This window comes from Anser anser, assembly GCF_964211835.1.
Source record: "Anser anser genome assembly, chromosome: 30".
In the NCBI taxonomy this organism is placed as follows: domain Eukaryota; kingdom Metazoa; phylum Chordata; class Aves; order Anseriformes; family Anatidae; genus Anser; species Anser anser.
Window position 1 is genome coordinate 1,970,730 of NC_139751.1, and position 25,848 is coordinate 1,996,577.

The 25,848-nt window shown below is 59.1% G+C and overlaps 3 protein-coding genes across 5 annotated transcripts in view; all 3 read left to right on the forward strand.

Annotated features, from left to right (window-relative positions):
- The first annotated feature begins 6,449 nt into the window (after window positions 1-6,449).
- Window positions 6,450-8,691, forward strand: ATP5MC2 (ATP synthase membrane subunit c locus 2). Its single transcript, XM_083814374.1, has 5 exons — window positions 6,450-6,521; window positions 7,467-7,554; window positions 7,867-7,932; window positions 8,164-8,324; window positions 8,419-8,691. The coding sequence occupies exons 2-5, from the start codon at window positions 7,519-7,521 to the stop codon at window positions 8,531-8,533; spliced, it is 378 nt and encodes a 125-aa protein (XP_083670500.1). The 5' UTR covers window positions 6,450-6,521; window positions 7,467-7,518; the 3' UTR covers window positions 8,534-8,691.
- Window positions 8,692-9,627: 936 nt separating this feature from the next.
- LOC310888039 (cyclic AMP-dependent transcription factor ATF-7) overlaps window positions 9,628-25,848 on the forward strand; it is a 66,968-nt gene continuing 50,747 nt past the window's right edge. Inside the window, exon 1 of one of the 3 annotated variants that reach the window (XM_083814377.1) lies at window positions 9,628-9,721. The gene's annotated coding sequence lies outside the window, so the exon portion shown is untranslated. Of the gene's footprint in view, window positions 9,722-11,691; window positions 11,814-24,219; window positions 24,268-25,848 lie in introns of those variants that run through there. The other 2 variants (XM_083814378.1, XM_083814376.1) reach the window with 2 other exon arrangements.
- On the forward strand, window positions 10,639-20,184 carry LOC310888040 (uncharacterized protein). The gene is made up of 7 exons (XM_083814381.1): window positions 10,639-10,762; window positions 11,550-11,657; window positions 12,815-12,918; window positions 13,822-13,930; window positions 17,206-17,402; window positions 18,817-19,258; window positions 19,885-20,184. The coding sequence occupies exons 1-5, from the start codon at window positions 10,717-10,719 to the stop codon at window positions 17,343-17,345; spliced, it is 507 nt and encodes a 168-aa protein (XP_083670507.1). The 5' UTR covers window positions 10,639-10,716; the 3' UTR covers window positions 17,346-17,402; window positions 18,817-19,258; window positions 19,885-20,184.

Here is a 25,848-nt window from a genome sequence, read left to right on the forward strand (position 1 = left end):
GGGGCGGGGGGGGGGGCGGTCGCCCCGGCAACGGTCGCCATGGAGCCCGCAGCATCCCCGCAGCATCCCCCCCCCCCCCCCGCTGGACCACGGCCCCCGCTTGTACAGGGGGGGTGCTCCGGGGTGCGGGGGGTTGCACGCTCACCAGGGGGTTTTGCACGCTCACCGGGGGGGGTTGCACGCTTATACGGGGGCTCATGTTTGTGTGGAGGGGGGTGGGGGGAAAGGAGTGAGGAAAGTGGGGGGGGAGGAGAGAGAAAGGGAAGCAAAAGGGAAGAAAAGGAAGGAAAAGGGAAAGAAAATGGAAGGAAAAGGGAAGAAAAAGGGAAGGAAAAGGGAAGGAAAAGGGAAGGTAAAGGGAAAGAAAAAGGAAAGAAAAAGGGAAGGAAAAGGGAAAGAAAAAGGGAAGGAAAGGGAAAGAAAAGGGAAACAAAAAGGGAAGGAAAAGGGAAGGAAAAGGGAAGGAAAAGGGAAGAAAAAGGGAAGGAAAAGGGAAGGTAAAGGGAAAGAAAAAGGGAAAGAAAAAGGGAAGGAAAAGGGAAAGAAAAGGGAAAGAAAAAGGAAAGAAAAAGGAAAGGGAAATAAAAAGGAAGGAAAAGGGAAAGAAAAGGGAAAGAAAAAGGGAAAGAAAAGGGAAAGAAAAAGGAAAGAAAAGGGAAATAAAAAGGAAGGAAAAGGGAAAGAAAAGGGAAACAAAAAGGGAAGGAAAAGGGAAGGAAAAGGGAAGAAAAAGGGAAAGAAAAGGGAAGGAAAAGGGAAAGAAAAGGGAAAAGAAGGGAACAGAAAGGGAGAAGCACATCCTGCTGCATTCTGCTGCATTTTTAGAAAAGCAAAGCACCAAAATCGCCCTTTTTTCCCCCAGCACACACATGAGCAGGGGGTGCTGCCCAGAGCCCTCGGCCGTGCCGGGGGTGCTGCGATGAGCCGGCCGACCTCAGCGCCCCGCTGCTGCCAGCACGGGGGGTGCCTTGGGGGGGGAGGGCTGGGGGCTCTGCCCCTTTTTTGGGGTCTTTAGCACTAAATTTAGCCCCGCTTCCCTGGTGCGGCTGGGAAAAGTGGGGTTTTCTGCTCCCAGCCTGGGGTCGCTGTCCCAATATTAGCATTTTTAAGCCCAAAGTCAACCCGGCTTTCGCAGTGCTGCCGGGCACCGGGAGGGGGTCTGGGCTTGGAGCGGACCCAATTTGGGAGGGTTTCTCCCCAGATTTCGCCTCGGACCCCAGGGCTCGGGGTGGGGGGGGGGGTGGGGGGGGTCAGATCCAGCCGGGATTGGTTGGGGCAGGGTGAAGTGGAGAGGCAGGATTGGTCCGGAAACCCAACGGCCTTCCTCGGATTGGTCGGGGGGGCTGCTGACGTCACGGGCTGCTTCAGGCAACTGATGACATCACCGAGGCGAGCGGTGACGTCACCTCTCCCACCCCGCGGCTGCAGCCCCGGACCCGGTGCCCGCCCCGGCGATGGGCCGGGGGCAGCCGTGCCCCGGTTCTCCCCGAAACCGCAAACTCGCTCGCACGGCGGAGGGCAGAAACCCCGCCGATGGCTTGGGGGGACCCTCTCCGACCCCCCCCCGGTCCCCCCAGCCCCTCTCGTCCCCCCCCCCGTCCCCCCAAGCCCTCCCCCAACCCCGCTGCTCTCAGCACCCCTCCAGCTCCGTCCCTGCAGCAGCAGGGAAAGGCTGATTCCCCCCCCAGCTTTGCAGCAAAGTTAAAATTTCTACACTCCCCCCCCCCCGGAATATTTGTGCCAAGATGCAGCAAATAAAGAGGCCGTGGGTGTCCCCGGGGTGGGGGTGGGGGGCAGGACGGCGGTGTCCTGCCTCCCACGGGGGGGAAAAGCTCCTTCGTTAGCGGCAGAAAACCCCCGGCGTGCGGCGGGGAAGGCGGCGATAATATTTTATTTGTGCCTTTTTACGAGGCGGGCTCTTGAAAGCCGCCCTGGCACAAGGAGGCGAGCGTGATAAATCGAGCCGGGGGAGCGTGACGGTGCCAGAGGAGAAGCACGTGGCCCATCCGTCCCCCCACCCCCCCCCCAAAAAAGCAGCCGTCACCACCGCAAATGCCACCGGTGTCCTCCGGCGTGCCCCCAAAGGGGACGCCAGCCTCAGGTGTGTCCCCAGCTGCGGGGCGCTGTCCCCCCACTGAGCCAGAGTCCCGAGGTCTGAGGTTGTTTCCTGCACCGGGTGCTGTCCCCCAGCCCCGTTCCTGTCCTCGGTTTGGGGACGCTGTCCCCAGCCTGGGCAGCAAACTTGGGTTCAGGCCATGGGATGTGCCCAGAGCCCAGCCCAGGACACCGCCCCCAGGTCCCAGACGCTGTCCCTCGGCCCAAGACACCTTCTGAAGCCCCCACTCCCGGTGTGAGACACTGTCCCCAACCTGAGGTAGTGTCCCCAGGTCCAAGACACCCTCCTTAAGTCGTGTCCCCAGCTCCAGGACAGCACCCCTGACCCTGGCCACGTCCCCAGGTCCCAGACGCTGCCGCGGCGCCAGGCACGGCCCCAGGTGGGGGACGCCAGAGAGGCGAGGGGCAGGCAGGGAGGAAGAAAAACAGCACCGGGGGGGGCAGAGAGGAGCTTCAGAGCCACGTGGAGAGACCGAACCCCTCATTCCCAAACACCAACCCCTCCCAGACTGCAGCACCGCCGCCAGCACAGCCCCATACCTGCCACCAGAGAATCCCCACATGGGGCCGGGGCGCGGGCTGAACCAGCCCGGGCTCTCATCCCCTTCCTGACAACCCTTTTTTTTGGGGGGGGGGGGGAGGGGATAAAACAAGCCCTGAGCCCCCGATAAATTGCCGTCCTCCGCCCGCGGCGCGTCCCGCGGCCCCGGCGTGCCGGCCGGACAGACGAGATCCATAATCCTGCCGCGCTGTCGGAGTAAATCTCGCGGCTCTCCCAGCGTCGCCGAGACCCCAATAAATATCTCCATTTCCTGCTGTCCTGGAGGGAAGATCTGATCAGCTTTTAAATGTCAAACGTAAAGTAAAGTTTGTCATAAAAAAGCCTGTAAAAAAAAAAATAAATAAATAAAATAAAGCCGCTGTGGCCGGCCGGGAGCCGGAGCAGCTCGGGAAGGTGCCAAGGGGGGGGGTTGGGGGTCCCACTGGAGCCCCGTCGCACCCCAAAAGCCCCCCCTGAGCCCGCACCCACAGGCTGGGGACGGGGCAGGGTTTTGCATCAGGTCACCCCAAATCCCTGGGGTTACGTCGGGCTTTGCCCCCATGCTTTCACCAGCATCGCTGGGGAGGGGGCAGGAAAAACAAAACAAAACAAAACAAATCCCGTTCCCGAGACCCCCCCATCCTGTGTTATTATTATTTTTTTTCCTCCTGGCTCGCCAGCCACCGATCCCCGTCCGTTTTAATGCCTCGCATGACGCCATCCCATTTGGGCTCTCCTGAATCACCTCGTTCCAGGGACTAATTAAGCAAGGAGCCGCCGCGGGGCACGGATTTATGGGGCCGTATTTCAGGCCCGGGGGGGGGCGCGGTGGCACCGGGCGGCCGCGAGCGTGTCCGATCCCCCCCCCCCCCCCGGGGGGCTCGGTGCCACCCCTGGTGGGGTTGGAAGGGGGGGGGGCAGATTTGGGTGGTGTGAAGGTGGGGGGGGGGGATTGGAAGGAGAGGGAGTGGGGAGCACCCAAGGGTGCTGCTGTGCTTGGAGATGTGGGGCTCTGGGGGGGGGGGTCACCCGCTGCCCGGTGTCACCCCCTGCCCGGTGTCACCCCCCCTGCCCAAGTGTCACCCCCTGTCCAGAAATGGGTCCGGTGTCGGCATCGCTGGACCGCCACTGCCCTCTACCCTCCCGTGGCAAAACCACAGCCGCCCCCCCTGCCCCCCCCCCCCAGTGCCCCGGCACTGGGATCCAGCTGTGCCCAGATGTGGCAGCGATCCCTGGGATCCAGCTGTGCATGCTGGTGCCACCGGTCCACGGGATCCAGCTGTGCCCTGACGTGACATCGATCCCTGGGATCCAGCTGTGCCCAGATGTGACAGCGATCCCTGGGATCCAGCTGTGCTCTGGTGCGCCATCAATCCCCGGGATCCAGCTGTGCCCAGATGTGACAGCGATCCCTGGGATCCAGCTGTGCTCTGGTGCGCCATCGATCCCCGGGATCCAGCTGTGTCCAGATGTGACAGCGATCCCCGGGATCCAGCTGTGCACAGCTTTGGCAGCGATCCCCAGATCCAGCTGTGCCCAGATGTGGCGGTGATCTCCAGGATCCAGCTGTGCCCAGATGTGGCGGTGATCTCCGGGATCCAGCTGTGCACGCCGGTGCCATCGATCCCCGGGATCCAGCTGTGCCCAGATGTGGCCAGGCCCCCCCCACCCCCCCCCACCCCCGGGGTCCAGCTGCAGCAGAGCCTCGCTGCGTCCCCCACCCTCTGCAATTGTCCGTCCGTCTGTCTGTACCCCTGTCCCCCCGTCCCCGTGTCCCCCCGTCCCCGTGTCCCTGCACCCCCCTGCCCACCCTCCCCCCCCGCGCCGTCCGTCCGTCTGTCCATCCCCAGCCCTGCAGGCTGCGACCCCCTCCAGCCCCCCCCCCCCCCCCACGTGTCCGTCTGTCCGTCCGCCCATCGGGGTGCAGGGGCTTGGGGGGGGACACACAGCGTGTCCCCGTGTCCCCGTCCCCACCCCAGTGCCTCATTAGGATGCAGCAGCGGCTGCGACTGCGCCACAGCTGGGACAGGGCCAGGGACCTTGGGGGGGGGGGGCACACACCTGAGCACCCCCCCAAACCCTCCCCCCGATTTTGCAAAGCTGCCTCAGTTTCCCCACCCACCCCCACCTCCCCCGTCGCCCCCCGTTTTCCCCAAAACCGCCCCAAAACGGGGTTCGGGGGGGGCCGCTGTCACACTGCGGTGGCTGCGCCGAGCCCGCCGTTAATCGCAAGGTCAAAGCCATTCCGGGGACATTAAAGCGGTGGCTGGGGGGGGGGGCCCGGTCCCCCCCCGGGGTGGGGGGAAGCACAGAACATTGAGCTTTAATTTAAGCCGTTAAGGTCAGCGGCAGCAAACGGAGCCGGGGTTTAAATCAGGGAATAAAGGGGAAAAAAAAAAAAAAAACGCGGGGGAAAATTCTAAAAAGAATGGGGAGGAAAAGGGTGGGAGGAAAAATGGGGGTTTGGGGGAAAAACTGGGGGAATTGGGTTGGTTGGGGGCTGCTGCTCGGCCGGTGACGGGGGGGATGGATGGATGGATGGGCTCCTTCCAGCCCGGCTCCTCGCTATTGATTTTCCTTTAATGAAAGTTAATTATAACAATGATTTAATTAATAGCGGCGCGCTCGGGCTTTACGGCTTCCCGCATTAGGGCTGCCCATAAATCCCCCCGACAGCCCCGGGCGGCCCCGCTCAGCACCGGGGGGAGCCGGACCCCACCCCCCCCCAGCACCCCCGGGGGGGCCCAGCCTGCGGGGACACCGCCCCCCCGGCCCCTGGGGTGACACAGCCCCGGCCCCCCCGCACACAGCCCCGTGCACACGCGTGTGCAACCACATGCTCTGAAGGACCCGCAGCGATGCAGCCCTCTGCTTTGTGTGCACACACGTGGGCACATGTGCAAACACATGCATGAAAACGTGCACGCATGCACACGTAAATTTAAATATGTGCGTGTACACATGTGCATGCATGTGCAAACATGCATACATGCTTGCAAACACATGCACACACATGCAAACCCATGAACACACATGTGCACATGCATGCAAATATGTACACACGTACATGCATATGCAAGCATGTGAGCACACAAGTACACACGTGCAAACACATGCACACACGTGCAAATACATACATAGCTGTATGTACATGTAAACATACTTGCATACAGGTACACACATGTAAACACATGCACACACGTGCAAACACACACATGCAAACATACGCACACATACAAGCAAATATGTGCAAATATGTACGCAGGTATGTGTACATGCAAATGTGCACACCCATGCAAACACACACACGTGCAAACATCTGCACACATGCAAATACACGCACATAAAAGCTTGCACACACACGCAAACCCATGTGCACACACGTACACGTGTGCACGTGCATGCAAACATTTGCAAACACACGTGCATGCATTTGCACACGCATGCGCACACCCCTCCCCCACATGCACACGTGTGCACACGCATGCAAATATGTGCAAATACACACACACGCGTGCAAACACGCGTGCAAATGTGCACACCCCCCTGCGCGCCCCCTCCCCCATGCACGCCCCCTCCCGGCGCGCTTCCTGCCCTTGGCCGCCAGGGGGCGCCAAGCACGCCCCGCCCCTCCCCTCTTGACCACGCCCCCGATTTGACCACGCCCCCTTTTGGCCACGCCCCCCGCGCCCCCCGCTCAGCCGCCGCCTCCTCCCCTCCCGCAGGGGGCGCTGTGGCGCCGTGCCTGGAGGGGGGCGCTCTATGGCGCGGCACCGCCTCCCTCTCTATGGTACTTCCGGGCCGCGCTTCCGGTCGCGCCTGCGCAGTCGGCGCCCCCGCGACCTGCCCGCCGCCGGTGCGCCAGGTGAGGGGGGCCGGGGGGGGTCGGAACGGGGGGGGGGCACCGGGAGGGGGGGGGCAGGGGGGGAGGGGCAGGGGGGGAGGGGCGGGGGAGGGCCCTCATGGGGCTGGGGGGGGCTCCCGGAGAGGTTTGGGGGGAGTTTGGGGGCGAACCCTTGCGGTTTGGGGGTCACCTCCCCCTCACAGCGCGTTTTGGGGTGAATCTCTGGGATTTGGGGTCACCTCCCCCTCCCGCTGCGTTTTGGGGTGAATCCCGGCAATTTAGGGTCACCTTCCCTTCGCACTGCGTTTTGGGGTGCCCCCCCGTCGTTATAGGGTGAGACCTGCCCCTCACACTGCATTTTGGGGTGAATCCCTGCATTTTAGGGTATCTTTCCCCACACTACGTTTTGGGGTGAATCCCTGCATTTTGGGGTGACCTCCCCCTCACACTGCATTTTGGGGTAACGCTCATTCTCACTGCATTTTGGGGTGCCCCCCCCTGCATTTTGGGGTGCCCACCCCCTTATTTTGCATTTTGGGGCGGCCTCAAACTGCATTTGGGGTGAGCCCCTGTGTTTTGGGGTGACCCCCCCCCAATTCTCACTACATTTAGGGTGCCCCCCCCCACTGCATTTTGGGGTGACTCCCCCCACTACATTTTGGGGTGACCCCTCCTTCATGCTGCATTTTGGGACCCCCCCCTTGGGGTCTCACCCTTCCTACCCCACGCTGCCACCCCCCCATGCCCCTTTCCAGGCCCAGGTCGTGCCCCCCCCTGCCCCCCTCACCCCCCCCGTCCCCTTCTGCCCCCCCCCCACCCCCCCGACCCTCCCCATCCCCCCCTGACCCCCCCTCGTCCCCCCCCCCCGTGACCCCCCCCTGGCCCTGCCCCCCGGGTGCCAGCCGCGTGTCCCAGCCCCCCTCTGTGTCCCCCCGTTGTCCCCCTCTGTCCCCCCCCCGCCTCCAGGACCCCCCCCCAGTGCTCTGGAGGCCACGGCCCCCCCCCCACGGCCCCCGCCATGTTCTGCGCCAAGGTGGTCGCTGCGCCCGCGCTGGTGAGTGGGGTCGGGGGGGGTTCTGGGGGGGTGGGGGGGGACTCTGGGGGGGTGGGGAGGCTCTGAGGGGGTGGGGGGGGGGCTCTGGGGGGCTGGGGGGGCTCTGTGGGGGTGGGGGGGGGACATTTGGGGACGGCTTTTTGCCGTTTTAGGGCCACCCCGAAGGCGACGGGAGGTGGGGAGGGCGCAGCTGGAGGGGGCTGAATGGGTTTTTGGGGGGGGGGGGACACGGGGGGGCTGTCCCTGGGGGGGCTGCGTGTGTGTGTGTGTGTCCCCCCTCCCCCAGAATGTGACGCTGGCCATGCCCCGCAGGTGAGGAGGGTCCCGCGGGTGCTGTGCCAGCCCCTCTCCGCTTCGCTGCTGAGCGCCCCCGAGGAGGTAACGGGGTGAGGGGGAGGGCGGGGGGGGGGCACCGGAATTGGGGGGGGGGGCCCACGCTGACCCCAAAAACAGGCGCGTGGAAGGGGCTCAGCCCCATAAACCCCCCCGCAAGGCTGCGAGGAGCTTGGGGGGGGGGGGAAACTGAGGCACGAGGGGGTGGGACGAGGCTGTGTCCCCCCCACCGTGTGTCCCTGTGCCCCCCCCCCCACTCCGTGCCGCCCCCCCCAGGCGCGGCCGAGCCGCTGTAGGGCCGTGGCCACGACCGCCGCCCGCCGCGACATCGACACCGCCGCCAAGTTCATCGGGGCCGGCGCCGCCACCGTGGGGGTGGCCGGCTCCGGGGCCGGCATCGGCACCGTCTTCGGCAGCCTCATCATCGGCTACGCCAGGTCAGGAAGGGGACGGCTTTTTTGGGGGGACTTTGGGGGATTTTGGGGGCCGGGGGGGGCGCTGAGCGTGGCCCCTGTCCCCCCCCCCCCGCAGGAACCCATCCCTGAAGCAGCAGCTCTTCTCCTACGCCATCCTGGGCTTCGCCCTCTCCGAGGCCATGGGGCTCTTCTGCCTCATGGTGGCCTTCCTCATCCTCTTCGCCATGTGACGGGCGGCGGCGGGGACAGCGACGGGGACGACGGCGGGGACGGTGGCAGCGCTGTCCCCAGCCAGGAAGGGCCGATGGGTGGGGGGGGGGGCAGGGGGTGCCCCGCTCCCTCCCCCCCCCCCGCAGCACCCCGGGAATAAAGACGGTTGGATAACGGGGCCGGTGTCCGCGTGCCTCCTCGGCGGCCCCGCGCCTCGTGCACCCAGTACACCCAGCGTACGTGGCTGGGGGCTCTGTGGTGACGTCCCCCGCGTCGCGATATCCCCCGCGTCGCAACGGTCTCCGTGTCGTGACGTCCTCCATGTCACGACGTCCCCCGTGTCGTGACAGCCTCCGTGTTGCGATGGCCTCTGTGGCACGTTGGCCTCTGTGGCGCGGTGGCCTCTGTGGCACGATGGTCTCCCTGTCGTGACGTCCCTCGTGTCGTGATGTCCGCCATGTCGCGACAGCCTCTGTGCCATGATTGTCTCCATCTCTTGATGTCCCCTGTGTCACGATGTCCCCCGTGGTGCAATGGCCTCCGTGTCACGATGGCCCCCGTATCGCAACGGCCTCCATGTCACGACATCCCTCATGTCCCGACAGCCTCCAGATGGCTCCCGTGTCCCAACAGCCTCCGTGCCACGAGGGTCTCTGTGTTGCGATGTCCCCCATGTCGTGACAGCCTCCATGTCACGACAGCCTCCATGTCACAAGGGTCTCCACGTCGTGACAGCCTCCGTGTTGTGATGGCCCGTGTCGCGACAGCCCCCATGTCGCGACAGTCTGTTTCACAGCGGCCTCCGTATCGTGACATCCCCCATGTCACGTCGCTTTCCATGTCGCGACGGCCTCCGTGTCACGACACCCCCCTCCTGTCGCGACACCCCCGTTGCCGCCGTCCCCCCAGCGGGCGGGGCCCCTCTCCCGAGGAGAAAGGGGGCGTGGCCCGAAGCCCCGCCCACCTCCACAGGCTCCTCCCCCCTGTCGCCCCGCCCCCGCCGCCCCCTGATTGGCCCCCTCGGCGGCGGAGGCGCCTCGCGGCGGGATCTCGCGAGAGCTCGGGGAGGGGCGGGGGGGGAGGAGGAGGAGGAGGGAGGGGAGGGGGCGGAGGAGGGGAGGGGAGGGGAGGGGCCGGGGGGGGCCCAGCGCGTCCGCAGCTAGCGCAAGGCCCCGGAGGCGGCGAGCGGCGGCGCGGCCCTCCCGGAGGTAACCGGCGGGGGCCCGGGCCCGGCGGGGGCGGCCCCGGGAGCGGACGGTAGCCGGCGGGAGGGGCGGGGGGGGGACCGGGAAGGGCGAGGGGGGGGGGCACTGCCCGCCGGCCCCTCCCCCCCCCCCAACTCTCCCCGAGTTCTCCTCAGGCAGCCGCTCCCCCTCCCCCCCCCGTCGTCCTCCTTCCTCCCGCCTCTCCGCTGAGTGGCGGGGCCCGCCGGCCAATCGGCTCGCCGCTCGGCTCGGAGCGGCGGGCGGCGCGGCCAATGGCGGCGGGGAGAGGGCGGGGCGGGGAAGGGGTGGGTCCCGCCCCTTGGGGGCGGGGCTGAGGGGAGGGGCTGCGAGGGGCCCGGGCGGTGCCTGAGGGGGGGAGGCCCCGGGGGGGGGGCTCGGGGGGGGGATTTGGGGTACGGGGGGGGTCTGGGGGGGGGGAGGGGGCCTTGGGGAGCGTCCTGGGAATTTGGGGGACGGGGGGGGGCTGGGATGGGGGAAACTGAGAGGTAAAGGGGGGGGCTTGAGGGGTATGGGGGGGATTTAGGGGTACGGGGGGGCTGACTGGGGGGTGAGGGGGGCTGTGGGGGTGCGGGGGGGCTGCCAGGAGGAGGCCCCGGGGGAGTCCCAAGAATTTAGGGGCTTGGGGGGGACCTGGGATGGGGAAACTAAGAGCTAAGGGGGGTATTTAGGGGGTTTAGGGGGTTATGGGGTACGGGGGGCTTTAGGGGGGGCTGCCAGGAGGAGAGGAGGCCTTGGGGGGCGTCCTGGGAAAATTTGGGGGACTGGGGGGGGCTTGGATGGGGAAAGTGAGAGCTAAAGGGGGGTGTTAGGGGGTTTGGGGAGGGGTTAGGGGTGCTGGGGGGCTTGGGGGTGGGAGAAAGGCCTTGTGGGGTGTCCTTGGAATAGGGAGGGGGCTCAGGGGTTGGGGGGGGGGCTCAGGGGTTGCTAAAGTTTGGGAGGTGAGGGGTTGGGGGTGTTCGGGGGGGGGGGCTCTCTGTATGTGGATCTGGGGGTGCTTTGAGGGGAGGGCGTCTGGCGGTGCAGGTAGGGCCCCGCAGAGGTTTTGGGGAGTTTTAAGGGAATTCGGGTATAGGGGGGTTGGGGAGTTTGAGGGGGGGTCTTTGGGTGTGGGCACCCTCAGGCTCTGGGACGTGGGGACCCCCAAAGGTCAGTGGAGTCAAGGGAGGGGTCCTGTGGGCCCCCCCCCCCCCTCCAGGCGCTGGGGGACCCCTGCCTTGCACCCCCATCCTTGGGGGTGAAGGCACCGAGCGGGGAGGCCTGGGCTCGATCTGGGGCTCCCTGGGGGCCGCTGGGCTGGGTCTGGGGGTGTCCGAAGGCCGTGGGCGCTGCTGGGTGGGGGTGACCTGAGGAGCGGGGTGTAGGGGTACGGCTGCGGGGTGCTGGGGGCCCTCGGCCCACCCCAAACCCTCCGGGGGGGCTCGGGGAGCCCCAGGGCACGGAGGAAGATGCGCGAGCAGCAGAAATGAGAAAGGCCAGGCCTGGCCCGGTGCTGGGCTCTCCCCGGGGGGGGGTTTCTTGGGGAGCTCGAAGTTTTCGGAGGGTGTGGAAGGGGCGAGCCTTCGCTCACCGGGTCCCTCTTGGCTTTGCGAGCACGGCTCCGAGCTGGTTCCCAATCCCAAAATCGGTGGTGCGGGTTCCCCCCGCTTTAACGGGGCGGGGGGGGGGGGGGAAGAAAGAGCTCGGCTCGTTCAGGTGCGGGGTGAAACGCTTTGGGGCACCGAAACCTCCTCGCCCTGCACAGCTCCTCCCGCGCCGCCTGGTCCCCGCCGTTATCTTTCCCGGGGAACTTATCGCTCCTTTCCCTGCTCAGGCCCCTTCGAGGGACGTCTCCAGCGCGCGGAGCACAGCAGAAAAAAGTGTTCCGAGCGGTTCGGCGGCGCCCGGTTTATTTTGGCCCCCCCCCTCCAACCCCGCTACGGTAGGGACGTTCTTCGGCCAGCGGCGTCGAGGCGCTGAGGGGGTCGCCTGGTTCTTTGCGATCTGCTTCAAAAATAGTTGTCGGTGGGACGCGGGCGTTCCTGGAGGGGAATCCGGCGATCCGGCGGCGGCTCCGAAGCACGGGCTTTGCCGAAGGGTTGTGGTTTTTTTTTTGTTTTTTTTTTTTTTAGGTTGGGTTTTTCTCGGGGGAGGCTGAGAATAACTCCGCTCGTTACGCGTGGAGGAGAAGTTTGTGGGAGGTGGATTCAGCAGGCGGGTTCTGGGAGGCGAGGAGGATTAAAACAGCCCCGCTCCTCGCTTCGTTAAGGTGTTCGCCTTCTGTGACGCGAGCGGGGCAATTAGCGGTGCCAAGCCTAATGGCTTTGCGGGCTGGAGTGCTTGTTTGCCTTCAGTGCCGCAAACAAACGAACCAAAAAGCGGTGGAGGCACGAGGTTGGTGCCGATTACCCGCGGCCGCGCGCTCTTTGTCCGAGCGGAGCCTTCTTACCCCTGCTCCTGGCCCTGGGCTGGAAATTGGGACAGGGGAGGCTGTTTTGGGACCCGACGGACATCACCGCTTTGAGAACTTTTATAACGCAGCCGTGAATTTCCTTAATTGTGTGCCAGTCCTCGGGTTATGCCTAATTGCGGCACGCTGAGCGCTTCCTCTGCCTCTTGGCACTTGCCTGTCAGCTAACCGTAAAAAATGATCCCGTCCACCTTACTTACCACTCAGCCCGACTCCACGCCCAGTTATTTTAATCTTTCCGCGTAAATCAATCCCTCCAGCTGCTGAACTCTGTTTTCCTGAATGCCTTCCAGTTTGCCAATGTCCTGCTACCGAAGAGCTCGGCGGTTTGTACCAGGGGCTCGGGGCGCTGCCTCCACGCGCTCCCTCTCCTCGGAGGATGAAGGAGGAGAAGCTTTCCGCCGACTTTGGGAACAAGTTAAACCTTCCGCTTGCTTTTTGGCTTTCACTCTAACCTAACTTTCCCCTGCCGAAGGGTATTTCTGACATCTACGCTGCATCTTGCTCGCGTTTCTACTTCCTCAAGGTCCCTTCCCTTCCAGTCTTCCCCGGCGTTTCCCACCGTACGCGTGCAGTGCTCTGAATTTTTTATTTTTTTCTCCCCCCTGCGTGATTTATGGAGCTGTCAGGTGAAAGCAAACTTCCCGCTGTGTCCCGCTGTTGGTCGCTCAGCCCGTCCTGGTGCGTCGCAGGCGCCGTTGCCGTCCTTAAGCAGGGGCAGTTCGCGGTCCAGGTGAGCTCAGAAGCGCGTGGCACGGCTCCTGCAGCGGTGGTGATGGCGTAGACGTGCGGTGTAGGAGCTGGCAGAAATAAAAGGGCTCCAGGAACCTCAACTTCTCGTTAACGTCTTCGCTCGCGCCTCTTCTGAAACCCCTGGGACGCCGGCTGGCGGAGGAGAACGATCTCAGGACGGCTGGAAGAGGGCTTGTGGCTGTGGCGTGGGGCGGGCAGGAGGTTTCCTTGGCCTGTTTTTTAAAAGATGGGGAGCTCTGAGAGCAGCTGGACGTTGTGGGGGTGGAAGCGAGTCCCTCTTCCAGCCTCCTTGAGCCAGTGAGGTCCCCCAGCGCCACGCGACGAGGTGGCCGGGAGCAGCTGGAGCTCTTCCAGGGCGTGCAGCAGCGGGCGGGCCAACTGGGACCATCCCAGCCCAGCGCCTGTTGCTGCCTCTTCGTGGTGAAAACGCTTTTGAAACGGCTGAAGTGAAACGTGCTGGGCTCCTGGCAGGCCTCGCCGTGCGCGGTGGTTTCTGCAGCGTGCGTTAGCGGAGGATCTCTGGGTTGGATTTTGGCTTGGATTCGTTTGCTGCTGCATCACATGTGATGCTTTATTGCGTTCCGGTTGGTTTTATTTATCCTTCTGACTTTCTTGGGCCTCTTCTCGTTTATTTATTTTTTTTTTTGACGTTCTCGCACCTAGAAACGAGGCCAGATTTTCCAAGCTGCTCCTCCTCCAAGTGTTCAGCACCCGAACACAACGCTCGCGCTTCGCGAGGGCTTTCCAGCGCTGGTAGAAAATGCTTTTTTGTAACAAACCTGCAGGATCAGGGACCTGTTGCTTCCTGTAACTTCTTTCTTTTTCTTTTTTTTTTTCCCCTCCCTGTGTTAAAATAATCCCGTTTCTTGTTTTTGGCTTCAAGGAACTCGTAACACAATGGGCGAAAGCTGAGGAGCGGAGGCTGAGCAGAGATGTGAACGGGGACTGGGTTCCCCTAGGGAGCCAGCAAGCGGCAGCTCTGTGGCGAGGAGGTGTGTAGGAAGCTGCACGTAGGGAAGGAAACAAAAGCACGTTTGTAGCCTCTCTTCCTTTCGAGTACAGCGCTCATCACGACGCTCACGCCTCGCACCGGGAGATTTCTCACGTCCCTTTGTCCGCCCAACAAATCCCCCCCTCGTCGTGTCCCGTTGGAAGCCTGCAGCGAGTTGTCGTCTCTTCGTCCCGCTCCTCCGCTTCTCTTCGTGGCTTTGCCCAGCCCTAAGAGGCTCGGGTTTACTTTCACAGCCCCGGGAGCCGCGGGGGCTGGAGGAGATGATGCTGCGTGGGTCTGAGCGAGCTGCGGGACGGGGCTCGGGTGTCCTGGCTGCGTCTCCAGGTGCCGGTGTCCCCACGGGGCGGTGTCCCCGAGCTCTGACGTTCCTCTGGTCCCCGTTCTCCATCCTGGGGGCTGATACTTGCCGCGCGTTTTGCTTCGGTTGGTTTAGGACTCAGGTGTTACTGGGTCTCTGAAGTTCAGCCTCATCTCCCAAAGAGGTTCCTTGCTCGCTTTGCGCCTCCTCGGCACAAAAGGAACCCCAGCAGGTTTCTTCTAACGCAGAAACCCGCCGGGCCGCAGCCTTTTCGTAGCACGTGCTGCTTTTTAAGGTATGCCAACGTTCGACGTTTGTTTTCGAAACGTGATGAATTCAGTGCCTCGAACAGCTCCGAGGCGGTGTGGTTTCCCCAGGGCCGCGCCAGGTTTCAACGCGGGCTGATGGCGTGGTGGGACGAGCTTTTGGGGTTGCTCCTCTTCCCTCTGAGCCCTCTGCACGCTTGGCCGGGGTGGTGGTGAGAGGCCGAGCCGGCCGGGTGGGGATTTTCCTGCCCCCTCTTTGCTCTTCTGAACCCGAACGCGAGCAGGGGACGAGCACAGGGCTGAGCTCCAGGGCGCCAGCAGCCGCGTGTTGAACTTTTTTGCCGCGGCGATCCAGCCCGTGGCCAGGCTGCCGCAGCCCGGATGCCGCGCAGCTTCCCGGCCTCGTGGGCCAGAAAAACTCAGCGGTGCCAGCCGTGGCGAGCTGGGTGGTGAGCAGACAAAGCCGAGCTGCCGCCTGCGGGCTGTGAAATCCCTCTGAACGCCCACCGCAGGGATTTCTCCGTGCACGATCCGCGGGGCTGGCGTCTGAGCTCTCTTTGTGATGCGACCGAGCAAACCCTAAAGGAGAAGCTGTCCGAAGGCGTTTTTCCCCCTTTCTCCCGAAAAAGGGATGCTCCAGCTCCTTTGGTATGAAATGCTCATGTTTTAGTTCAGGCGAAGCTGCAGGGTTCACCGCTTCCCTGCCTTTTGGGGACGCGAGGCCACGCTTGCAGTGCTGCTGCCGGCAGAGCTCTTACGCAGCTCGCTTTTTATTTTTTTTCCTCCTTTTTTCTTTTGCTTCTTGGAGACCTTTTCAGCCCTGGCTGGCAGAGACCTTGCTCCGAATACCGTTGTTACTATTAAAAATAATATTTAAAAAAAAAGAAATAGTCTTTCATAAACTTCAGTGCATTAAGGACTTGGCTGGAGGTGGACTTGGCAGTGCTAGGGAATAAGCAATACCCAGCGGAGTGTATTTATACCTGGGTAACCAGACTGGGCTCTCTTACACCCTTTAACCGTTTCCAGAGTGAGTAAACCTGACAGAGAGCAGAGCGTGGCTCTCGGTTTTTCTGCCAAATACTTCTGCTGGTGCTGAGTCTGCTGAAACGTGGGGAACAAACGCTCCGATCGCCGAGCAGATGATGCTTGCAATTATTTCAGATAGGCAGCTTTTAAAATAGACTCGTTTCCAGCGGTGCCACTGATCGTGGCCCCGGCCAAAGGTGCTGGAAATCCTTTACAAGCTTTGAAAGCGAGGTTGGGCTGCTGCTGAGTGGAAGGAGATTGCGGTCGCGTTGCCGATTAATCTGCTTGTTAACGACAGGTAAAGTTTTCCTGCACCTTACGCTGTTGTTGCAGTGGGATCTGCGGGTCGGCTCGGCCATTCTTTCCCTGCTCCTTTGGGTTTTCAGCGGTGGTAAAACAGAAGCGGCCGGGGAGCAGAGGGGGACGAGACCCGAAGGTGACGGCAGCCGGGCGCCAGGTCTGCGGGATTCGGCCCGCGGGTCCCTAAAATGAGGAAGCAGGGGCTTGACTGAGCGTCCCGCGACACGGTGCGGATTTATTCTGTGAAAACGGGGCTGAGGAAGGCCCTGTGCACGCGGAGGGGGTTTGGGAGCCTGCGTACGCCGGGGTTTGTAGGAGAGCGAGCGTGGCTCGTCCTCCAGGTCTCTGCTCCAACGGCGCTGTTGCACGGCCAGCGTGGTGCGGCGTGATTTTGGGTAATCCTGAGTGTGCCGGCAGCGTTTTCTGAGCGCGTGTGTCTGCTGGGGGAGGTGGGGGGAACCTTCACCGACGCTCGCTCTTCTTCACCTGGGTGTTTTGTCATCTTTTCACCCTCCGCTGCCTTCCCTCTGTCTTTGGGAAGCTCCCTGGGACGCACGGCGTGGCAGTTTGTACCATCAGCATTTAGGGCTCTGTATCCTTCATCCGCGTGAGGTTTCGCCTCTCGAGTTCTGTAAACCCTAGATGGGAAATCGCTGCTTTGTTCGCCACCAAAACGCCATCACTCCTCGGGCAGAATGCCGCTCCGGCTAAACAACTCACAGTAACGTACCAAGTTCCTAGACGTGGCTTACATTTGGAATATTTCTTGCTCCCCTCTGATTCTCGGGCTCACGTATCAAATAATGACGCCGTAAAACGTGTGTGCCTCTGAATGCTAAATAAATAAAAATGCCCGCGTGCGGTATAAATAATAACAGGTGGGACAAAATATTTTTACTTTATGACCCCGCACGCACGCAAGTGCTTCGTGCCTTTCTCTCCCCTATCCCTCGGATGCTATTCCGGTTATTTTAATTCATGGGCAAGCGTTTTATCCATAGGTAGTCGCTTACATAAGAGGCTCTCCCGTTCTCAGCTCCGCGCAGCCTTGACTTCGATCTCTTTAAAACCATTCGCACACAGTCGCAGGGAGAATTTGTTCAAGTTTGACTCGGGCTCTCAAGTCCCATTTTCGACAGCTTTTTTTTCTCACTTTCGTTGAAACGCGGGCTCTTAAGCGGATAAATAATTTCAGGAAATGGGACTTCAGTTTCTAGGTCACTTAGGCATTTCCTCGATAAAACAACGTGCTCTCCAAGGCTTGTCATGGCTTTCTTGTAATTATCCCCGCTCAGTAAGAAACAGTGGCTCTCTGAGGTTTTCCTCCCGTTCTTAAACTTGAATTATTTCTCTCTCCTGCAGTAGATCTCTTGCAATATGTTGTCCCTGCTGTGAAGACGTGTGCAGCTGGAGATGTATCGCCGCTAATGAAGGAGCACGAGGCGACCCGAGATCCCGAGGCTGCCCGTGTGCTTTTTAGAGCTCCTGCTTCCCCTGTGTGATGGTGCCACGAACCTGAGCCTGCTGGAGGCGATGCCAAAACCCTTCCCTGCCTGGTGGTCAGTTCAGAGCATCTCTCTGCAGGCCGCGAGGGTTCCCTTGGTTGTGTGAAGGGGGGGGAAATTTTGGTTGCTGGAGATTGTGGGGAGGGTTTGCGCCGTGTCACGTTGGCTTAGCTCCGGATACGAGCGTGCCCTCGCCTGTCATCGCTCTGGGTTCACGCTCAGGTGGTTGTCACCTTGCTCCCTGGGACACACATACCTCTGGTAGGGACTTGGAGGAGCTCCTCCTGTGCTGGAGGAGGTCCCGGAGCAACCAGGGGATGAGGAACTCGCGCCTCGGTGCTTCTCAGTGGCGAGGCTGCCCGATGAGCTGGCTAGATGCTGAGCAAATGCAGCGCCTGGGTGCTGCCAGACAGTCCTGCTGTGCTTGCTGCTGGGCTCTTGCAGCTTGGTCTCCTTCTTGTCTTAGCGTAAGAACCTGAGGGATGTTCTGCAGAGTCCTCCTTTTCTCCAGAAACTGGAAGGGGAAGCGCAGTTCTGGCGGATGAGTAATTGGGTTCTGATGTAGAGATGGTCTTTCTCCATCGTCTTGCCTGGGGAAGTTGCTGACTTGCTGCTTTACGTTGGGTTTTGTCTTGTGTTCATCAAAGGCTTCTAGACCCTTTGGCCAGGTGCCTTTTCGTGTTGGAAATCTTGTTGCTTGGCACCTAACTAGAGAAACCTTGCTGCTGGTAAAGCAAGTTGTGCCAAGCTGCGGCTGCTTTGGCAGCGCCTGGCCAGGGTGAGCTACGGTGCGTGTCTGAGGAGGAGCAGCTGCTTATCCCGCAGGAATCTTCCCGCTAAAGGAGGAGCAGGAGGGTGCGAGCTGGCCGCCAGGTGAAGCCACATCTCAAAAAAACCCACGCCGAGGAGCGCTCGGGAGCTCTCTGCACCCCGGGGTGCCCCAGCCTGGCGTTACCAGGAGGTCCTCCCGGAGGGGATTCGAGCTTCTGGTCCTTGGTCGTGCCTTTCAGCAGCTCAGGGCCGCTCTAGAAAAAAACCCTGTGGTCCTTCCCCGAGCGCTGCTGGGGATGTGCAGGCTTCTCCGACACCTCGTGCCCAAGGCAGAGGCCGGGCCAGATCTGATCTGGAGGCCGGCCAGCGCCAGGAGGCTCTTGGACATCGAGGCTCCTTTTATTTTATCCTGCCAGACCCCAACGTGGAGGCAACGTTACCGAAGGAGGCTTCTTGTTATGGTAACTGGGAACTCGTTGCTGTTTATAAGAGTTTTAAACAGCGCAAGTTGGGAGGACTGGTGGAAGCTGGGCTGGGAAAAAAAGGCGTTGTGGCTGGCTGGAGCTCCCAGCGAGGGGGTTTGTTGATCTAACCGCGGGGAAAAGCTTCTCTAGTCTCAGCTAGGTCGCCTGTGGCTGATGCGCTGGGTTGGGGCCCGCGTTAATCCTTTTGCTGGAGTTTGTTTTGGGTCTGACAGGACGCTGCCAGTGCCTCCCTGTCCCATCGCCTGCGTGTCAGGAGGAGGACGCCTCTGGTTTGTGGCTCTTGCTTCATGTGAGGTTTGACCCCTTCCCAAAAGCACGTGGAAATACCCTTGTTTGCAGCCGGGCTGTTAATTCATTCCTCGTTGTGCTGATAGCTGCTCTTTAAGTGGTTTGGGGCCAAACTTCACGGCTGGTAGGAAAGGTCGTGCTTCTGATAACGATGCTTGCAGGAGCGGTGTGGCTCCAGGGCTGTTGCAAGGCTCCTGCAGGCAAGAACCGAGGATGTAGGCAGCGCGTCTTGGATCTTACCACCTCAACAGCCTCCCTGTTATTGGGGGATACTCTCGTGGGCAGAGGATCCTCTGCAAGCGCTGCTGAGCGCCCAGAAAGGCACCGTCAGAAGGGCCGTGGTTGGACTTCGCTTTCACCCTGCATGTAGGTTAACTCCTAATGACTTGTTAAATGCCGCTTGTCTGCTGGAGATTTACCTCCCGCGAGTTCCTTGCCAGCGTTCCAGTTTATACAGTTGGGTTTGCTTTATCAGGCTTAGGAAGTATCAGGGTGTTATGCCTCCGAAGCAGATCTTACGGCATCGGCTCTTGGCGTTCTTTCCCAGATGACAGTTTTGAGCTTGCTCGTAGCTGCTTGGTTACAAAGCAGACGTTCTCACTCCTTCCCTCGCACCCCAGAATAACTCTGAAGTCAAAGCCGAGGGCTCGCAGCAGCCTGCAAGCTCGCGCTCAGCTTGCCGGGGGCCTCCTCCCTGCGAAACCGAAAAGCTCTCGGAACGTCTCTGGGTGTAGAGCAGGAGGTGACAGAGAGACAAACGGAGATCTGGGCACCCAAGGGTGTGGAACGAGCTGGTTTTCTAAATCCCTGCAGGCACCTAATTTAGTTAGAGAGTCAGCAGCCGCTCCCCAGTAGAGATTAGGGGCCAAGCTGACTTTGGAAAGGACCTGAAGGCAGGTTGGGCACCTAACCCGCCTCCCTCGTAGGGCTGGCACCGCAGCGTGGAAATCTAAGAGTGAAATGCTGCTTTTTTTTTCCCCCCTTTTTTAAAGGAAGAGCTTCACCTCTTCACCTCATTGCACCTTATGGTGGACTGTGGTGCTGTGCATCATCCGAGCGGTGTCGGGCATTCATCCAGGGTCGCGTGGGGAATGCCAACGCCGAACCCCAGCCGAGTGCAGTGGGAAGGATCGGACCCGCTCCGTGCGTTTTCTGGGTGCTGCTGCCTCTGTGACCCTGCTGATCCCAACCTAGCCCAGCGTCCCGAATACTCATTCTGATGGTCAGGAAACTCGAGGCAGAGAGCTGTTAATGACTGCACTTAGACAAATAATAAAGAGCCTTTCCTGGAACAGTCTCAAAGCAACATGTTTCCTTCCTTGCATTTTAGTGGGAAATCTCTTACTATTTTTGAAAGCTTGGGGCAGTGCCTTGCACTTCCTTCTCTTTTGGATAGCGGAGCAGAAATGGCCGTCTTGCTCCGACTTTCTTTCCCTCGTACTTATCCAAAAGCAGTTTGGTTTTTGATTGCCGTGAACCTTCCCCCTTCCAGTTCCAGCTCCCAGCGGCAATTACGGATTCTGCGCTGAGCCCGCCTGCGATCTCGTGTATTCCTCTGTAGGAAGATGTATGCTGCAGCGCAGATTCTGTGCAGCCATCTATAATAATCTAGTTTATTGTGGTTTTATCTCTTCTTCCCAGTAGCAGTGTACTGCCTGTCCTTGGGGCTTGGGCTAGTGTCTTGAGCCCCATTTGTGTTTGAATAGGCTTGTTTGTATCGTGGCTTTGGTTGTTAATGCTCTTGGCGTAGCTCCCAGGTCTCAGCAAAGTTACCCAAATTGATCTGGGATGGCCTTGTGACTCATTAGTCTGTGAGAATTAATCCCATGTAGCTCAGTCTCGTAAAAAAAAGTTAACTCCTAGCTCTGTTTTACCTCTCACGTTAAGCTGGCGTGCCAGAAGCAGGACGGCGAGGAGCACGGTGACGTGATGGAGGAGAAGGCAGAAGGCAGGCTTTGCTGGCCCTCCGAGCACTGGTACCCGGGTCGTGCCTCGTGGTGATCCCAGCTGACAAAGGCTTCTGTGAGAAGCCTTTCCTCTTTTTTTTGGTAAATGTAGGGATTACTGTAAGAGCACTGTTTCAGATTCAGCACTGCTGTTGCTCCTGCTGCCGGCTAAGCGCTGTTACTTTCTTACAAAAGCTGCAGCCTGCTCCGGGTCCTCCACCCTCCTTGAAAACTCTTTGCCCTATTTAACAGCCTGGGACGATGGCAAACAGGTTTTCTGTGCTGCCTGTCGGTGGAAAGACACCTTACCTTTAGCTGCACCTCTGCTCAGGCTTGTTCCTGCACGTCCGTGATGAGTTTTAGGTCTGACTGCGAAGGGTGCTTTTTGATTTGGGAGAGCCAAACAGTTAAAACCTGTGCCAGGCTGCAGTGCACTGTTTGGGCACCCTCTTTTTGCTTGCAAACAGACAGATTCCCGAGCCCTGGCGTCCTGGTGAGAGCCTTCCTGGGGTGCCGAGTGCCACCGTGGTGCCAGCAGCGCTCCCAATGCCGAGGCACCGGCACAGTTCCCCTGCCTGGTTTGTCTGATTTTTTTCCTCGTCCCCCCTCCCACCGTATCTGTAGCTCTTGGCAGGCTTTTAAAACTGAGGCCGAAATGCCCTAAACTGTGCTGAAATTCCCTAAACTGCCTCTTCTCTCAGCGCAGCACTCGAGCAACCGTTCGTTCTTTCGGAGGCTGCGAGTCTGAGGGGTACGAGAGCGCGGTGGGGGACCGAAGCCTTTTACTGGAGGCTGAAAAATAAGTGTGGGTAAACTCCTGCACGGCTGGAACGTGGAGCGAGGGATGCTCCACGGTACCTGGGCGCGCGTTCATCTGCTGGAAGCGAAGAGCCCTTTTGTTTCTGCACTGCACCTTTCCCTGACAGTCTTCTCGTGACTTACGAGCAGTTCTCTAGGTGCCTCTTGATGTCCCTGTCTGCAGCAGTTTTCCTTCCAACGCATTTTGCTGCTCGTTCTTCACTTCCTAGGCAAGTAAGTGGTAGCAGAGGGAGGCTTGTGGCAGCAGAGCACGCCGTTTGCTTTTGTTTTCTGTTCCACTTTCAGCCTATTTTTAGGAGGTAGCTCTGCAGCTCTTCTGGTTTTGTTTCATAGCTGGTGCAACCTCTAGCTTTAATTTTGTGGTCACATTAATGTAAAGTTTATCCTTATGATTTATGGGAATAAACCATAAATGTGCTTGTGCTGGTGTACGAGGAAGCGCGTTCCTGCTGGAGCAGGGAGCTGTGCTGCGGGGCTGTGTTGGCAAATCCAAAGCAGAGCAATTTTTGCAGACACCCGAGCATTCTCTGGGATTTGAAGTATTTCAGCTTGTCTTGCAAGACACAGATGTAAAAGAGTGTTGGGCACAAGCATTCCTGCAATAACAATAGTCACATGCAAGTACAACAATAGGGCCTTATTTTTAGAGCATTTTTCATTCTATCTCTATCCCCCAACATTCAGCAGTAAGTGGCCGGGGAGTTTCTTCCATCTTCAGATTTAAGGACGAGTTTTGTGGTTTTTTTTTCATGGGGGGGGTTGAGGTGATCCAGAAAAAATGTTTTCTGGGTGGTGGGAGCTGGGGGGGTGCCAGTGTTGGGTGCAGGAGGTGCTGTCTGTAGGGAAAGCTGGACGTGGGAGGGGAGATGGGACCAGCAGCATTTTGGGGGGCCGTCATCTCTCTTTGCGGTTGAGGTTGCTCGTGACTGTTGCAGACCAGAGGAGGCATGACTCAGAGCTCCAGATCTTGGCTCGAGACTGCTTTCAGACCTCAAGTACTTGTCGGTGATTCAGCTGGAACAGGTCCGTGGAAGCTTTACGAACAAGAAACCGCGCCGCTCCTACCTGCGCCCTGACACGGGTTAGGGCCCCGAGGAACGCGGGATGTTTGTAGGGACGTGTGCTTGTGAAAGCCTGGCTGCAGGAAGCATCACAGGAGGCGAAGAGCCCGACTCGAGCCATTTCTGTGGCATCAGGCTTGTGCTGCCGACCAAAACCAGGACTTGTCCCGTGGCTACAGGCACAGCTCAGAAACCCTGATCCTCTCTGGAGCTAGGTTAGTGCATGTGGCAGGATGCAGAGCATGGATGAAGGGCCACACGAATGCCCAACGTGAGCTTGAAAACCTGCATCCTGCTTTTTGCCTCTTTCCCTAAACTGCTTCCAAATGGAAGTTCTTTAAAATGGCTTCCACGAGGTGCCAACACGCGTCCTGGGGGAAATCCTTTTCAGGAAGGCTGGTCTTTCATTGCTGTTGTCGATGCATGTAGTACATCTAATTCCTTTTAAGGGACTTAAAATATTACCCCTAGGTGTCTGTCTAGACTAGGATAACGGGCTTAGTTTTTTTCTTAATGGGCTAGTTAACGTGCTTTGGGACTACTTGGGTTTATGGACTGATATACCAGGGGGAAAGCAGCATATGGGCTGACTTTAATATCTGTAGGAAGAATTAAACTTTAAAAAAAAAGTGGAAATTTTCATTACTGAGGTAAGCAAAACTAGCTTCTCCCCAGACCAGCGTCCCAGTCAAGTTCCTCGTGAACAGGGGACCCGGTGGGCAGTTCAGGCGTTGAGATGGGCAGGAAGGAGAGGTTCCAGCAAGTACCAAGAGCCCATTTAGGTGTGTAAAATGTGTGTTTTAAAATACTCAGTGTCATTCTTTCTGTATATGAACACAGGCACCGTTTTTAACCTCTTTGGAACTTCCCACCTCGATCGTGGTTCGTTGCTGAATTCAAAAATCCCACCTTTTGTTAGTGCTTACTGGGATTTACAAGTAAATACATAGTAAATGTAGAGTAAATATATACATGGTAAATGTAGTAGTCTCCATTTACTGATGCTCTTAGCCAGGGGGTGGTATGGGACTGGGATGACGGCGTGTGCGTGTGGATGTTGGTGGGCAGCAGGGGTGATGGAGAAATTTGGTGGGAAAAGGCCGAATTTTCCTGTTTACTGGAAAAATTTACATGCAAGAGCAGGAGGGCCTGTGCTGGGGAACGAGCCACCTGCTGAAGTGATGGGCAGGTGGCAGGTCCTGAGCTGGGCCGTCTTCCTGCTTCCCATCCCAGCACCTCCTCTCGTTATTCGGCAGAGCCACAGGGAAGGATAACAGCAAAGCAACCTCAAAAGCAGCCGTTTGAAAAGCCCGTGGAGCTTTACATCCCCAGAACGGTGGGGGTCGTGGTTGTGTGTCTCCGAATTACAATATGCTTTGGCAGTATCAGAACTGGCAAAGGTTTCTCCGTCTGCAGCCGCCGGTGCTGAGGGCAAAACTCTTCACTCCCACCTGTCTGCCTTCCCTTCGCAGGGGCTTGCCTAGAGTAGGGATCCTCACGGCTAGCCTGGATTACAGCTGAGCCTGTCCACAGCAGACACTGGAACCAGGTTAGTTAAAACGCAGCTTTAAATACGTTTCATCTGCAGTACGCGTTCTGAAACGCTGAGGCCTTTTTCTGCTGGGTTTAAGCTTTAAGAGGACAAAACGCTTCGAAAGCGGTAAGTAGCTTCCTCTTCAGTGCAGCTAAATCAAAGCCTGTAGGGTTCCTAAAGGCCGTTGTAGGGGTGAGTTGCTGTCTTTGTCTTAGCTGAGAGCCTTCTCGTGCCCGGGTTCAGCCCGTGATAGATTTGTCACTTAGGAGCCTCAACGGTTCTGAGGGGATTTTGTACGGTTTGAGTTCTGTAGGTGCTAATTTGATATTTTGATTTGTTTGAGGGTTTTCTTTTTTAATTCTCTCGACTCTTCGCGAGGGAATTCTCCCTGCGAGTTTCAGGTGGGTCTGCTGACGGAATTATTTATGAAGCAATCTGCAGCGGGCTTGGCGTGCTGCACACAAAAGTGATGTGGTGGCTGCATCACCGCGTTCACGCTCTTGACTCAGATTTTCCAAAACCTCAAAATAAAGTAGACCGTCTCCTATTCTTTCTTCATCAGACCAATAATCATCTCCAAAACAATGTCTCCTAGTTCTTCAGAACTTAATGGAAGCCCTCTGCTATCAGTAAGGCCTCAGGCTGTCCAAAATGCTCTTGTGTTAATGGACATTTAAAGCACGCTGCCTCACAGCGTGTACGACAAAATACTTAGCTTTATTGTGCATCATCTGTGACTTGATTACTTTTGCTTCTATGAACGCATGCAGTCCCTCCCAGCGAAGGATCCGAATTAACAAAAGGCTCTGTGGGCGAGTGCCTTGTGGAACCACAGCTTTAAACATCTTCACGCCCTGCACACACGGTTCGTGCAGCAGTTGAGTAAACGGAGCCTGCGTGGCCGGGTGTTTAACCTCCCGAGGCTTCGTTTTCTCAGGCCGTGGAGCACTTGGAAGTGGGGTGCCCAAGATCGTAGCACGAGGCAGCGGCAGAGCTGAGAACAGGACAAGGGCCGTGCCTCACTTCGTGCAGAAGAGCCCCTCGTCTCTCGGGCGCTATCGCAGCACGCGCCTCCTGTGTCACCTTGGTGTCAGCCCTGGCGTGCACCGGGCCACTTCACGTAATACTCCTCATTTATCTCCCTGCCAGAAGTAGGAAGAGGCGATGTCCCCGACAAACAGAGAACAAGATTAACTTCAGGAAAAAGTCGTCATTGCTCTGTCAGTGCTGACACCCTTGGATAAGCGGCGCTGGAGAAGTGGTGGAGTTGTGGCTGTTCTGGCTGGACTTGGCCCCTTTGCAAACATCCTCTACAGTTGCTCTGGTGAGGGATTACAAATTGGTGAGGGATTACAAGATGCAACTGCAGGTGGGAATGAGGTCTGCTGTAGGGCAGGTGCAGCCCTGGAAGCGAAGCTCGTGTTTGTTCTGTTTTTCTGCCTGCTGTGCGTGCTGCAGAGGAGTTGCTCCCCTTGAGAGCGCTGCTCTGTCCCAGCTACTCTTCAGAAAATTTGTGCTCTTAAACACCCCGTGCAAAATCCAAGGGGTGCTCGATTACCAGCACGACACACGCTCGAGACTGCTGTGAAGTGTGGC